General features: G+C 41.7%; 1 protein-coding gene across 1 annotated transcript in view; it reads left to right on the top strand.

Moving 5' to 3' along the window:
• The window catches only part of MOXD1 (monooxygenase DBH like 1), a 96,688-nt gene that overhangs the window by 61,238 nt on the left and 18,509 nt on the right, over positions 1-16,941 (top strand). The window contains exons 8-10 of the mRNA XM_088451486.1: positions 657-848; positions 9,151-9,210; positions 16,467-16,609. Of these exons, the coding sequence (XP_088307612.1) occupies positions 657-848; positions 9,151-9,210; positions 16,467-16,609 (395 nt within the window). The remainder of the gene's footprint in view (positions 1-656; positions 849-9,150; positions 9,211-16,466; positions 16,610-16,941) is intronic.

Here is a 16,941-nt window from a genome sequence, read left to right as displayed (position 1 = left end):
TCAGAGGCATGGTAGAGGAGATTACAGTCAATTTAATGCCACATTCTGCTGGTGAAACAGGTGGAATTAATCTTCAAGAAAATTATTTGTGTTCTCATTGTGTTTTTGTGGGTTTCCTCCAGGTGCCCAGATTCCTAAAATCATACTGGTAGAATAATTGGCCTCATAAAATTAACACAATCAAATATATATATTTAATTATAAACCACACTTGCTATACAATTTGGTGCTCACTTATACATATTATTTAGTGTCACAAGGAAAGTTATACATTAAATCAATATTCCAATGAAAGTTTATACAATGTTTTGCACAATAATCCTTACTACAATATCATCAGTTTGTTTAATTAATGGAGTTTAAAACCATGAAGTGAAGAAATAGCCTGTGGGCTAAGCAGGAAGTCTCCCCCGCATAGACCAGATGTGGTTAGATGTAAAGTATGCTATCCATGACAATAAGGGATGTGTTCTTTTAATGATCAGTGTCACTCAACTACTTGGAGAATTTGTCACTTTGAGACTTTAAACAAAAGTCTCTTGTTCCATCTTTGCCATGAGCAGATTTAGACTGGGACATTTTAGTGAAAACCATGTTGTAAAAAAATGAATAAAGGCAGCTGCAGGATAATATAATATGTATTTAATTCTTGTCAGGCTCTGAATCATGAAAATCCAGATGGGATCAATGTATTTGCTGTTCTTCTCCATGCTCACGAAGCAGGACATGCTCTCCGTGCACGTCATTTCAGGAAAGGAGAAGAGCAGGCGTTGCTTGCATATGATGATACGTTCGACTTCAACTTTCAGGAGTTCAAATATCTAGAGGAGGAACGGACCATCCTGCCTGTATGTATATTTAGCCTGCCTATATACGTAATATGAATCTGGCACATGCACAAATGCAGCGATTCCCAAATGTGACGTAATTGGACCATCCTGTGCACATCTGTAACCGCTATGTAAACAATATGGGCCTGATTCAGAGACGAACGCAATGCCAATATTTTTGCAGAAGGAGCGATTGTTATTGCGCCTGTGCGAAAGCCGCACTGTTTATGCACAGCGAGTGCATTGTCATTACTCTCGTACACAGGAACCATTTGCAGAGAGAGTGACAGGTAGTCAGCATTTGTGGGTGGTAACGTAGTTAGAAAACGCAGCAGTGTCTGACCGTTTAAACGGCGTTTCATGGGTGTGCATAAATTAGACTTCGGAGTATGAGAGCTCTCTGCGTGTCATGAGAGCTGCAGTGTTTGCGGCTGGTCAGACTTGACTTATATGTTAACGCTGTTGTACATAGTCAGATGGATATGAGAAGGCAGCAGTGGGCGTCTCTATGATTGGCTATGCTTTGGAATGCATTAGCATATGTGATGGCATTAGTGTAAAGCTCTGAATCAGGCCTATGACCTCTTTTTTGGATAGAAAAATGACCTTTGTGACCAGAGCCGCACAAACTTATAAATATAAAATTGTAATTTGACAGGGGTTGTGTACTGATCACTGTGATCAGACCAGTGGTCGAAGTGGGGCGGTATATGGTGGTATGACATACCGCCACTTTCCGGCCCCACTTAATTTTAGAGAATGCACCAGCGCTGGGATCCAGTATGGGATCCCAGCACTGAAACAGTGGCAGCAATGTGTAGAGATGTGTCCCACAGGGGACACATCTCAATCGCGGCAGCGGAGGTGCTGACATGTAGCTGGGACAAAGTACCTGGTCCCGGCTGCACTGTAAGCATCACGCACTGTGCGGCTGCCAGCCAATCACGAGGCTCGCAGCCGCCAGCCAATCACGGGACTTGCGGCCGCCAGCCAATCACAGCGCTCGCAGCTGCCAGCCAATGAGAAGCTGTCAAATGGCAGCTTCTCATTGGCTCGTAGCGGCGCCTGATAAACTGCAGTGAAGAAGACCCGAGGATTCCGGTGGCTCCACTACAGCAGCGCAGGTAAGAGGGAATTAGAGAGAGGGGAGGGTGTGAGAGAGGGAATAGAGAAAGCGGCAGACAGAGGGAGGCAGGCTAACTATTGTAGGGGGTGAAAGAGAGAGGCAATCAGTAAGAGCAAGGTGTGAGAGAGGGGAGCAGGCAGGGAGAAGGGTGAGGGGGGTGTGGGGTAGAAGTACAATGGGGTGATATGGAAGCAGGGGCCCATAGGGGGGGATTCAATCTCCATACCCCCACCTCTAAATTACCACTTCGAGCACTGGATCAGACTATTCGTTAGCTATCCAAATACCCCATTTGTAACATTAGTTTCTCTCACAGAGCCTCCATTACAGAGGTGGTAAGTGATTTTTCTGCATTTCGTGAGATGTTGTAATACTCCTGAAATCACAGGCTAGCATGCATTGTTTTCCACAACTGTAAATAGTGCCCTGAATATTCATTCAATTAAATTATCAGACTTCGCCCGATAAATCACTTTAATGAAATGAAATCAAATTTTTTTATTAGTCTGGTATTTGTTTATTTCTTGTATTGCAATCACAAATGAGCAGGGTCTGCTTCCCATGTGAAAGTGTAAATATGCTAGTACCATGCTGTGATTAAGGGGTCCATTCATTATGTTATATATCAGGGTCCCCCAATAATTGGATATTCAACTTGCTGCAAGCAGCAGCGGAGGATATAAAGCCACATGTGCAATTGAACATTGCACATGTGGAGACAGTTGATCCAAAAATCAGCAGTCTTTGTGATGTTCTTCACTGCTGCTTCCTCATTCTGACTCAGCAGTGCTACTGCACCTCCTGAATGTCAGAAAGAGCCGGACGGGTGCGGAGGGATCTGAATGGATCCCTTTTCGCAACCCGGGACTCCTTCCCATACGCAGGGCCGAAAGAAGGAGTTTTGTCACCCGGGTCAGTAATTTGGTGCCCCCCATTATGCCACGTACAATAATGACTCTTACCTTATTATGCACACACAGTATTGCCCCTTATATATTATGCACACTCAGTAATACCCCTTATATATTAAGCCACACAGTAATGCCCCTTATAGATAATGCCACATGCAGTAATGCCCCTTATACATTATGCCACACACAGTAATGCCCCTTATATATTATGCCACACAGTAATGCCCCTTATACACTCTGCCACACACAGTAATTCCCCTCACACCATTATGGCACACACAGTAATGCCCCTTACACCATTATGGCCCCCCACCCCACAGTCTCTCACATCATTCCCCTCCTCCCACAGCAGCCCAGCAGTGTGGATTTGAAAACCTTATGCCAGCCACCCACAGCTATTCCTTGAAAGAGACTGCCACAGTCATTCTAATGTGGTGCCGATTGCGAGCCAGTCTGAGCCCGTGGTGGCAATGGCTGCTGATTGGCTTCCGGTCCATGAGCTCTGATTTGGCTCATGACTGGTGCCACAAGCGGCAACATTAGAATTTAGAATGACGGTGGGGGGCACTGTGTCTCTCAAGGCTGCGGGCGGCTGGCTGCAGATGCGGGTGTGCAGCATCAAATCCACACCTGTGCCACCCAGCCACCCTCAGTAGCACATGCGCCCCCTTAAATTCTTCACCCGGGGCACGTGCCCCTATAACCCTCCTACTTGTGGCCCTGCCATAGGAAGGAGCTGCAATCCAGGAACAAACGCCATCTGAAGATGGCATAAGTTCCCGCAGTCAAACTCCTAAAATATATTCTTTTCAGAGTTTGATGAATTTAGGTCCCCATACTAGTGTATGTAGACAGAGGGCCACATTGGGGATAAAAGGTAAGCAGGAAATATCTGTGATATCTCCTGTGTTACCTTTATAATTAATTGCCCTGACACTTAAGTCACACAAGTAGGTGAAAATGTTTTTAGAAATTAAATGATGATGAATATCCCCTAAATTACCAAAATGCTATCTTCTCACTACAAGACATTCAACGGTAAGTCAGCCACTCTCTCTTCACCAAGTCACCAAAGAGCAGGATCTGTCTCTCTTAATATGGGTGACATGGGTACAACAACATGGCTTGTAAAAACAAAACGATATGATAAACAATCCTTGCGCCGACACTCTTCCAATGAACTGTTCAAATGATTTCCAATGAAGGACAAAAGCTTTGGAGTAACCAAATCTTCTTATCAATATATGTATTGAAATCCCATCAGAACATGAAAATAAAACACATAATATTTGGTATTAGCAATAATTAAAATAAATTGCTTATAGATGACACCTCTGAATGGAAACCATATAGGAGACCCGTCAAACCAATGTCCTCAAGTGTCAGATGGAAAAACTTACACCTCATGCAATGTGAGAATATATAGATATGAATGCTCACATTAGTGTTACCTAGAAGAAATATGAGTAAATCCCTTCAAGGTTTCTTTAACCCATATATAGATGGGATCAGCAAAAGTGCTTACGTGGAAGCTTACTTGAAGCAGGTGTATGATAAACTTATAAAGGTTTCTTTCTCCTTTTTCAACCATGAAGGATGCCCACGTGAAAAAAGAAACTACATATGGTGCAGTAGGTCTATGTAAAAGTAGTTTAATGACAAATAACACAATATAAAAAAAGTGGAGGTTAGCCCTCGTACCAGATAGATAATAGTCAGCATTCACATAATATGCCCAATCACGCAGGATAGATGGAACCCGGGTATTCCACTGCTGTAGGTGCATATGATTGACCAGCCTTAGGTACTCAGGTGAACCTCCACTGCCACTCCTCCTGACATGTTTCGACACCTTCGGGTGTCTTTTTCAATGTGGAGTGGTAAAATACAAGCAGACTTTAAATATCATCTATCTGGTACGAGGGCTAACCCCCACTATTTTTATATTGTGTTATTTGTCATTAAACTACTTTTACATAGACCTACTGCACCATATGTAGTTTCTTTTTTCATGTGGGCATCCTTCATGGTTGAAAAAGGAGAAAGAAACCTTTACAGGTTTACCATACACCTGCTTCAAGTAAGCTTCCACGTAAGCACTTTTGCTGATCCCATCTATATATGGGTTAAAGAAACCTTGAAGGGATTTACTCATATTTCTTCTAGGTAACACTAATGTGAGCATTCATATCTATATATTCTCACATTGCATGAGGTGTAAGTTTTTCCATCTGACACTTGAGGACATTGATTTGAGGGGTCTCCTATATGGTTTACATTCAGAGGTGTCATCTATAAGCAATTTATTTGAATTATTGCTAATACCAAATATTATGTGTTTTATTTTCATGTTCTGATGGGATTTCAATACATATATTGATAAGAAGATTTGGTTACTCCAAAGCTTTTGTCCTTCATTGGAAATCATTTGAACAGTTCATTGGAAGAGTGTCGGCGCAAGGATTGTTTATCATATCGTTTTGTTTTTACATGTATTCTGCAAGTTAGGGTGACTTGTTTTAATGATATTTCCTTGCTGCCAGCACGGTTGCGCCTTGGTGTGTTTTTTTTCTTTTCATTTACAACAACATGGCTTATTTTATACCACAAGGATAACAAAATACATCAGCACCATACCCCTCTCCTACAGTACCTCTTACCAACTACTATTAGCAGACATCATCCCTCACCCACTAAAATACACCCCACTCACTAACACCATATCTCACCCACTGAAATGCCATTCAAACACCACCATTCCCTGACACTATACTTACCCACTTAAAGACTCCTCACTTACTGTACCACCTCTCACTAACACTATTCACATTCACCACCGATACCTGACACTTATGCTTCACACACTAAAATATCATCTTCAAAATCTGACAAAATAGACACCAAAAGCAAACAGTATAACATTTTGGTTTCTTTAATAAATGAGATTGTCCTAATTCTCAATGGCACCTCTGATGTTCACATTGGTCTGTATACCTTAGATGCTTTTTTGTTATAGCCATCTTTTTCAGTGGTAGAGAATGGGGAGATATTAATTGGGTAATACTTAAATATGTACTTCCTGTAATCAAAGCACAAAATTAATAATTACATTGTACTTTACATATCCCTAGAAGCAACTGTGCTATGAAAGAAAGGGATACTTTTCTTATAAATAGGCTTATTACCATGTTGGGTCTGGAATGTACTTCACATCCAATCAACTTCCATACACTACAAAGAACATCAGAGTGACTGCCATACTAAAAAGAGAAAATGCAGTGACTGCCATACCTAACAGAAAACATGCCAGTGACCTCCATACTAAACAGAAAACATGCCAGAGATTGAAATACTAAACAGAAAACATGCCAGTGATGGCTATATTCAACAGAGTGAATCCGTAGGATTGCCGTACAGAACAGAGAGCATCAGTGACCATCATACAATACAGAGAACATCACAGTGAGTGCCATATAATATCATCTTAACATCATGAACTAGATTCTTCTAAAACATTTGTTCAACACAATTAATGCTATTATAATCATTACTGCCTCATCCCCATTTTAAGTAAACACCCATATAATTAATTCCATTCATACTTATTACCTCTTAATTACCTCCCTCAGTTAATAGCAAGAACCAATGATGTAACTATCATAGATGCAAGGGGTGCAGCGGCTATGGGGCCCAGAGCTGAAGGGGGTCCATCTTCCCTGTTAAAGTTGCAGGTATATACATTTTTCACCATGGGGTGGTATGTAGTTGCCGTTAAAATCTTTTGCAATGGGGGCCTTCAACTACCTATATCACAAGCCACCGCCGAGACCTCAGAATCAGACCCCGCTGCTAACCTGTCCGGGCGCTGTCCCGCGGCGTTCCGACTCCCCGGCAGTCTGCCGCTGCTGCTGTCCTTGCACCTGCTCCTGTGCGGTCGCTGTCCTCTCCGCTCCCTGCTGGCGCCTGCACTCCATCTCCCTCAGCAGGTTCTCCAGCCGCACTTCCAGTGTAGATGGGTGCAGCCATCTTGGTCCAGGACATGTGATGCTGTCTCCACCAATGGAGCATCTCTCCCTCTGAATCTGGCCAGTCAGCATCCAGCAGCCAGTATAAAGGGACCCCCTGTCCCACTAGCAAATTGCCAGTGCAACAAGTCCCTTAGCTTATCTAAGTGAGCCTCCTCACTGCGCTCCCTAGTATATGTATATACTACGGTACCGTATATTTCACTTCCTGGTCCTAACCGGTGAACCAGCCGTCCTACAATTATCAGTCCTAACTGGTGAACCAGCCGTCCTCCAATTATTTGGAGTGGTCACCTCCCGGTCCTAACCGGTGAACCAGCCGTCCTCCAATTATTTGGAGTCCAGTCACCTACCGGTCCTAACCAGTGTACCAGTCGTTTTCTTTATGAACTCTTAACTATCTATTTAGTCAAGTACTCTTTTTCATGTGTAGGAACTTTATTAAACCCAGTTTCCTTCAGAGACCATCCAAATGTAACAAAACAGATACAAGACCCAGCCCGGGAACACAGCCTCTAAATCCTTCGTCTGTGATAACCTAGTTACACCCCTGGCAAAAACTCCTTCAACACATAATAAAAACCAATAATAGGAATTAATCCCCATATTCTTAATGTTACCATCCCTCAACTAAACCCATAGCTCCCTCCAGCCACACTTAAAAGTACCTGATGATTACTGAATCTATCTCTCTGTGTAGCTGCCATGGTGAGCTGGCAGGAAGCGGGTTCTCCTATCATAGCTGTGAAGAGAGGGGCAATAAGAGTGGAGAAAGAGGCTGTGCTACCTGTTGCCACAGTGCATGGTCCCTGGGGAGGAATAAGGAACTTTAACCAGATGACTGCTGGCCAATCGTCCACCTGTATAAAGCAAATCGTTTTTTTTTAAATATTTAAATCAGGCTGCCTTAATCTGTTCCGACCCCTAACCATATGTGTGATCCATGGCTCTCACTGTGACTGTTAGTGACAGTTCTAAAGGGGGCAGAAAGTGGAATGCAAACCAGTCCCCAGTTATGGGTTTTCCAGGTAGTCTGGCCAGGCCTGGGTACTGGCAAGGGGCGTGGCTTAATGTACGGAGGTGTAGCTATGTCTCCTTTAAAAAAATATTTTAAAAAGAGTGTTTGTGATTGGGACCAGGAGCAGATCCCCCCCCCCCTCCCACAGTCATAGGAGAGACTGCTGCTGCTGCTGATCAGTGATGTTCTGGGCTGGGGAGCACTGTCGGTGATGGGTAATGGAGAGGGGGCATGGGTGGCAGTTGACCCGGGCCCCCATTGGGACCCTCATACTAGCTCCCCACCTGATACATGCCTGATATAAATCTGGAGCATAGGCTACTGGAGCAGAGCCAGACGCTATTGTTACACCCAGCATCAGTCCCATGTGTCTGAATGGTGGTCCGATGCAAATCTTGCATCTAAAAACAGCATTAGAAAAATAGTTCTATTGTAGATAAGTAATTAGCCATGGTTTTGCTCAAACATTGTTTGTGCAAATTAAAATGAATAGACTTATGTTAGGAGTTAGTGTACAGTACGTTGTATTTGCTCTTATTACTGAATACACCCTACACCCCCTGTGTTCAGACCTCAGCACAGACCGTATTGCAACACTTTTTATCCTGGTGTTGACAATTGGAACAATGAGACATTGACAAAGAGCACTGTCTGGTCGGAGCCATGTTTGAAATTGGCACAAAGCTTTATGAATTTGAACAGCTCCCACTTATCAGTGCCAGCATATAAATTGTTCAAGTGCTGACACATGGGAATCCCTGGCATGGAATAGTTCATTCTGATAAAGAGGTGTTGGATAAAGATGTCATTTTATCTTGGGTTTCCCTACAATAAAATCTATTTTGATGGTTACTATAATAGTTACCGCATCTATCTTGTCCATATGTTTCATATATGATAATGGCAAGGCCCTCTGCTGCATAATTAAGATTATATTGCTACATCTAAAAGTCTGACCTTCATAAAATATTTGTGATGAGACGTATAATACACTGACATGAGCTAGCTTATGTGCTGGGGACTTACAGTATTGATAGTGTAAATCATTTGGGTCCTCAATGTTAGATAACTGTAATGTACCAGGTATGCAGCCATACATAGGGATATTCAACTTTAAGTTAACTTTAATGCAAGAAAAATGTTGGGTTTCCCGTTATTTGAAATATGTAACCCAATCAACACATGCTATCTTCTGCCTAATGAAATCTTAACATACTGTATGTGTTTTTGTATTTTCTAGGGAGATAATATAATTACTGAATGTCAATACAACACAAAAAGCCGATCCACGATGACATGGGTAAGCCCATTAAATATACATTTTAATTATTCTGTTGGTACATAAATACATATTACTCTATAAGTAAAGTACTTAAGTGAAGATATATCAAGCCTTGGAGAGAGAGAAAATGTACCAACTAATCAGCTCCTACTTGTTACTTTTTTGGCTTTGTAAGAAAACTGACAGTTAGAAGCTGATTGATTGGCACTTTATCTCTCTCCAAGGTTTGATACATCTCCCCCATAATATTAAATAAGTTTGCTATCTATGAGTAACCGCATACTTAAGTGTGCATAGTGATGCCCTTTAGTAAAGCTAGCGTTGCACTTATGTTATACATTTAAAATAGTTGATACTGAATTATTACGTAGGTTATTTTGAATAGATTTTGTTGACCTTGGTTTGAAACATATCTGAGCAAACAACATAAATGTAAACAAATGTCATATTGATGCAGTATTCAGCCAAGCATTTTCTTCATGGTATTCATTAAATTTGCTTCTTGGTAGGTATACATATTTTGGAATATTAAAGAGCGTGAGAAAATACCAGTTACTGCCTCCTTTTAGGCTCTGTTGATAAAAATAACAATAACTTGACAAATTGACAATTGCCTGTGGCTCTTTCCAGTCCTATCTGGTGAGCAGCTTAGGGCTGGGAAAGGAAATCACTAGCCCTGGCATGAGAGCAGAGGTTTGTAAGGAGAAGTTAATAGGTAATATCTGACCCATTGCCAGCAAAATTAGCCCAGCACTGTTTGATGCAGTTGTTTCTTGATGCACTAAAAAAACAACCCTCAGCATGTCAGTGTTACAGTATATGGATTTTTCTATAATCTGTGATGAGTTTAAAGTGATGGTGATAAGGGGGAGCATATAGTTCCAATCAATTTTTAAAGCAAGCATTAGTTTAGTTGTCACATTACTTGATAATGATTACACTGATAGCCTTGCTGTAACTTTAGTGTTGTAGGGCCATTTTTCCTATAAGAACGTCTAAGCTTCCACCCACAGTCCAGCGGTTGACATCATTGCCTAATATACATTATTATGTATTGTAGATGATTGTGTATACCTCGAAGCAAGGATAATGTCGCATCAGATGATACAGCTTGAACAATAGAGTAGATGATTGATGTGTAGACAGACTGAATCAGATATACTCTTGGACTGGACTGGAACCGGCTGTAATGGAACTGACATCATGCTGGAACTGACAATGCACTTAAACCTGACTGGAACTGGCTGGAATGGAGCTCAAGTCAGGCTGGAACTGACAATGCTTCTTGAACCAGCTGGAATGGAACTGAAGTCTCCAGGAAGCCAGCAGTATACACAGAGTGCAGACTTAGTTAGACTAGCCTCAGAAAGCTGTTGGAATGGATCGGCTGACCACTTCTGGGCTTGCGATTGGAGGAACTGAAGTCAGCTGATAGTAGGTGTCATGGCGGCACTCAGCAGAGAGAGATGGCAGGAAAGACTGGGAGGTACCTGTTGGAATCGACTCAGAACTAGAGGGCAAAGGAAGAAAATATGAAAGGAATTGCGTATTCTCAAGTGTAGTGGGAGAGGCAACTGGGTTGATGACTCGTTCTACAGGGAAAGGTTCAATTAAGCGCGAAGCAAACTTCATTGAGGGAATCTTAAGCCTCAAGTTGCCTGTTGAAAGCCAAACCCGATCACCCATTTTAAAACTTGGGATGGCTTGCCATTTACGATCAGCAAGAACCTTGTAGCGAGCAGAGGTTTTCTTGAGAGATTGATGAATTTCTTTCCATACTTGAAAAAAACTGTTGCAAAGAAGCAGAAGCTGCTGGTATGTCAAGAGAAGGTAGAGACTGGGAATCCAGAACTCAAGGATGTTGACTGCATACAGCAAGGTTGGTGGCAGTATGGTAACGAAAGTTGTGGGTGAATTCTACCTGGGTTGTAGATCAACCCAGTTATCCTGTGAAGATGAAGATTATTTTATGAAAGATAATTTAAGGAACAAAATGAGCCATCTTGGTAAATCTGTTGACCACTGCCCAAATAGTGTTGTAACCATGTGAAACAGGTAATTCGGTTATGAAATGAGATGGGACCACAGTTGACTGAGAACAGGCAGTGATTGTAAAGGCCCTGTTTGAGCTTGCCGAGACACCTTGTGCTGCACACACTTGGAACAGGAGGAGATGAAATTCTGAATGTCGGGTTTCATGTTAGGCCACTAGTAAGTTTTTAAGTACAGTGGAATGACCAGACAATTGGGAAGTATGAGCCCAGGTCAGCAATTTTTTTCTGTAACTCAGGAGTTGCTCAGATTCTCCCTGGAGGAGGAGAAAGTGATCCTCGCGTGGAAGCGAAAGCAACAGGATCAATGAATGGATGTTCTTTACTGGAAATAGTTTCTTCATCTGGAAACACAGACCTGGAATGTGCGTCAGCTTTAACATTTTGTTGCCCTGGCCAGAAAGTGATTTTGGAGTTGAACCTTGAAAAGAACAAAGCCCATCGTGCCTGACTGGGATTAAGAGACTGAGTGGATTTGAGATAAAGTAGGTTCTTATGGTATGTGAAAATGGTGACCGGAAACTTAGCTCCTTCAAGGAGGTACCTCCATTCCTCTAGAGCTAGCTTAATGGCAAGTAACTCTTGATTCTCAATAGAGTAGTTATTTTTCAGCAGGAGAAATAACCAGAAGGATGTAATTTTTCATCTTCAGAGTTTTGCAAGAGAACTACTCCCACACCTGCTTCAAAAATGAATAGCTTGTTACAGCAGTATCAGGCTAATGCAGAATTGGTGCAGATACAAATACCTGTTTGATAGCTGAAAAGTTGTCTGTGCCACCTCTGGCCCTGCAATGGATCAGCGCCTTTTTTGGTGAGAGCAGTGATTGGGGCCACAAGTTGAAAAGTCTCCAATGAATCTCCTATAATAGTTTGCAAAAAAATTCTGGATGGCCTTTAATGAATGATGGCTCCTTTGACACAATACTTATGTTGTCTACTGTATACAAGGTCCGAGACCTGCATCTTTTTTCTTAACAAAAAAGAAGCCTGTATCGGCTGGAGACGATGAAGGCTGGATGAAACTTTTCTGAAGGTTGTTTTTAATATATTTGGACATTGCCCGAGTTTTGGGTAGAATCAAAGGATAGATATGACCCTTGGGAGGGTATTTTCAGGTATCGAGAAGGAACTCATTCTGCTCGGAGTGAAGAATACAAATGCACAAAGTAATAGCAACAGTTTGATGATTGGTTGTTCCATCGGAAATTTGACTTCCATCCACAGCAGTCAAGGAAATTGACCCTGTCCTGTCCATAAGCGGAATTCCTAATTCTTGGACAACAGCAAGAGTGAGGAGATTACATGCAGCTTCTGAATAAATCAAGTCAGCAGCTAGAGTGAGGAAGTTATCTGCAGCTCCTGAATCAATCAAGGCAGATAGAGATTTGGAAGTTTTGAGCAAACTCTAAAGTAGCAGAAATAACACAGTCTGTACTTGGAGAAGATTTCTTAAGTTCCCCTAAACTAACTTCTCCACAATAGGTTTGCTTTGGTTTGCATTTCCCGAATGGATTGGACAGAAACTAATGAAGTTCCCAGGAGCATTGCAGTAAAGGCACAATTTTTCTCGGTGACTTCTTTTGCGCTCTTCAGGAGTCAGGCAAGATCTGTTTATTTTCATAGGAACCGTCAACTGCTGGTGACTGAGGATGAATATGAGCTGCTGGACAAGCTCTTGTTCGATCACTTCTGAACTTTTCATTGGCTCTCTCTCAAATGCGAAGGTCAATTTTAGTACACACCAACAAAATTGGATGAATTAATTTAGCTAAGTCTTGGGATGGCAACTTGCCCTTCACTTTGTCTGAATTCCATTTTAAAAGGCTCAACCAGAGCCTCATCATTCCATCCAAATTCAGAAGCCAGGGCCTGGAACTGAACCACAAACTGCTCCACGTGCATGATCCCTGAAGGACCCGAAGGATGTTGGCCAAAGCTGAGGTAGACCTGCCCAGCTCATCAAAAATTATTTGAAAGGTGGCTATAAGTTCCGTGTAGTTGGACAGTAGGGAAATCAGCTCACTCCCATAATAGGGAGACTCAGTCCAAGACTGAACCTGATAACAGGGAAACAATGTAATCAATTGTAGTTCTTGCTGTTGGGAAATTAGGAAGAAGCAATTCAAAGTGAATTTCACACTGGTTCAGAAAACCATGGCAGAGTTAAAGATTGCCATCGAACTTGTTTGGAGTTTGCAAATGCAGTCGAGATACAGGAGCAGCAGTGGCGGATGAGGCAAGCTCTAATGGAATAACAGGAGCTGGACTTGGAGCGGGAGCTGCAGCGGATAAAAATGTTTGAATGTTATCCAAGCATGAAGAGACCTCTTGCACAAACTGCATAACTTGCCATTTGACAGCTTCCTGACTCTCAAATCTGATTATTAGACTTTGAAGTACCCCTGAACACCTGGGTCCATCTGGCCAGAGCAAACTGTCATGTCAGGATTCTTGTGAACTTGAGGATAACACTGGCAGTGATTCAGTAGGCAGAACTATGTGCAGGGAGCTTGGGGGTGTATGTAGGTCTTGCACATGAGGCTATGCTGGAACAACAGAGTAGATGACTGAACTGTAGACAGACTCTCTCAGATATACTCTTGGACCGGACTGAAACCAGCTGGAATGGAACTGAAGTTAGGCGGGAACTGACAATGCTTCTTGGAATGGCTGGAATGGAATTGAATTCTCCAGGAAGAAAGCTGGAAAAACTTACGGGATACTCTGGCAGAATAACGGAGCTGACAAAGTCCAGTAGTTCACCAATGCAGCAGAATATAACTCCTGGAACAGTAACTCTGCTCAGGAGTCTGGAGCAAAGGTACACATCTGAAGTAGCAACCTTGCTCTGGCAACTTGCTAGGGAAACTGAAAGTCCTTTTATCCCCCCTGCTGCACTGCAATTGATGGAATGGATCAGCTAACCACTTCTGGTCTTGCAATTGGAGGGACTGAAGTGTGCTGATCGCGGATGTCATGGTGGCGCCCAGCAGAGAGCGGGAAAGACTGCAGAGTACACGCAAAGAGACAAGGGACACACGGGAGACTGCAACGGGGAGTGGGGGCGATACCGCCTGCAGGAAAACTGCTGCAGGCTGACCAGCATGCCTGTAAGTAATGCAGCGTTTAAAGATTTAATTATGGCATTTCTTAGCTGGAATTATATAAAATAAATAAAGAAATTCTGCACTCTCCCATCCTCCAGGTTGGATCCTGTAAGTCCTAAAATATAATTGGGCTGGAGATTCTCTCTCCTGGTGGCAATGTTGGTATATTAGCTATGTGAGTGTGTTACAAGTATAATCATGTAGAGAGGGCACTGCTAGTAGCATAATGTGTGGAAGCAACGCTAATTTAATAAAATGTTTATGGGCCCACCTGATTTTATTGTATTGAACTCCTGATTAAATTAATGTACAGTATGTGTTGTACTAGTAGTAAAATGAATGCATGGCAGGTACAGTACCACTGTGTGAGGAAGCAATGCTGATATATTTATGCACCAGTAATTACTAATATAATGTTTTGAATATTGCGGACATTGGAAGAAGGCTGCAACCATAATTAATTTGGTTCTGTAATATGGACTAGTTGCTTTAGCTCCATTTCAAAATCTTTTTGCATGGATGCAACTTACAATTCCCCAGTCTCCAATCCTGATATCATCTTCCACACAAACAACTCACTCTTATGTTTATACCAATAGTCTCTTGTCTGCCTTCCTTGAATGTAGGAGCTTCCGCATGCATGTGTATCCTTAGGTTTTTCAGAATGATAAATATTAAGGGAACACTCTGCAATGATATCACAATGAGGCATTGCCAAAACAACTTGCAAGTTTAACATCTCATACACAACAGTACAGCCTCTGACCGTTACCTGTCTTGCAAATGGACACCAATATGACCCAATGAATGAAGGAGTTACTGTAGCCATGAGATTCTGAGCCTGTTGATAAAAATGCATTAATTATACTGTGATTATGTGTGTGTATCTTTCTGGTACCCTGACACCGAAAACGGCATGTGCGCACTATGGGATGCTAACATAAGGATTAAAATATAATCCAATATATGTTTTACTCTTATCCTGCTCTTCCTAGAGTTCCCCTCCCGTCTCCCTTCCTATTACCTTGATTTTATAATTTTGCAAACCTCCCACATCCAAGAGGCCCTGGCTGCACCACAATGAAATGATAAACCCACAATTTAATATCAACTATCATCCCTGCGACAAGTGAATTAAATTGTCCCTCAAACATGACAGACCTGACCACTTCTTTAGTATCAATATTATTTTAACTACAGCTATTGCTAAGAGTAAAGATTTAATTGTTTTGCATCCTAGGGCAGATAACAAAGGGCAGGCAGTTATTCAGAGCACATTGATTATTGCAAATGCAGTATCTATCCTTATTTCACATTTCTAAAATTGTAGACATACAGTCATTAGCTTTCAGTTATACCTAGGGAATGTAGCTACAGTATGTGACCGGCAGCCGCAAGGCTGCAGAATGCCGGCAAAGGATTTATGATAGGCATCGCAATACCGCCGCCTATCAGGAATAGCTAAATAGCAACCAGCATGTCTATCCCATTCCATACCTAGAAGGGAAAATAACATTAGACATGAAGATTAATTAATATAAAACAAGTTGACTGTACATTCCTGCCACTAAAGAATATTGTTGTAAAGGCCAGGCAGACAATTTGGGGACACAGTCTACTTACATTTATAAAGATGCATAAGCTATTGTATTGTATATGTGCACTCATGTAATTCATATGGTATAAATGGTCATTTTCTGATTCTCGTATCATATTTTTAAATCTTCATGAGCAATAGTTTTATAACGTATAAGAATCTCCTTTGTAAAGCATAAGGGTCTGATAAATTACTTTAGAGTTATATACTTTTATTAAAGCATGTAGGCTACAACTTTGTACCTTTATACAGCCGTGAAATTTTACAGGGGCTACTAATATTCTTATAACTCACATTGCACCCCATAGACATAAGATCAGTCTGGTTTTATAATTTGCTGCAGGGCAATTATATTCAAAGTAGGAATCAATTGTTCACATCATAGAACTCTCTCATTAAATACAAGGGACAATGTCAGAGGTCCGAGTCCCTGTACTGTATAACTAGAAACTGGCACATAACTGGCACATTATTTCATCATCAGCCAAGATGACAATTGTTGTCTGTAATCTTTCAGGGTGGCCTCAGTACAAGGGATGAAATGTGTCTTTCCTATTTGATATATTACCCAAAAATCGATCTTGCCCGATGTGAAAGCATCCCTGAAATAAACGAACAGCTTCAGTTCATTGGCATAAAGGAAATCTACAAACCAGTCACGTAAGTATAGACCGGGTACTACTAGGACTTTTGTTTGATTTTAAACAATGTCGCTATTTAAGCGTTAAATTTATAAAAGTAAAATCCAACCAGAAAGTCTGTAAACTATATACTTTTAATGGAAAGAGTCTGTACTATTGTAGATAATTTATTTATCCATTTTTTTCTATATACTGTACGCATGTGAAGTAGGGATGTGCAGGCTCGGATTAGTTCGCTCTTGCACGCCAGGTTCGGATTTTTTCCCTCAAAAAAACGGGACTCAAAGAGGCAAAACATCATCTTTCATGGACAAACATAATCATTCCTGGACTTTTTGTCCAGGAATGGTG

This window comes from Taudactylus pleione, unplaced genomic scaffold (assembly GCF_031769625.1).
Source record: "Taudactylus pleione unplaced genomic scaffold, aTauple2 ptg000006l, whole genome shotgun sequence".
NCBI lineage: Eukaryota > Metazoa > Chordata > Amphibia > Anura > Myobatrachidae > Taudactylus > Taudactylus pleione.
Note: the sequence above shows the minus strand (reverse complement) of the source record. Positions and strands in the feature narration are given on the sequence as shown.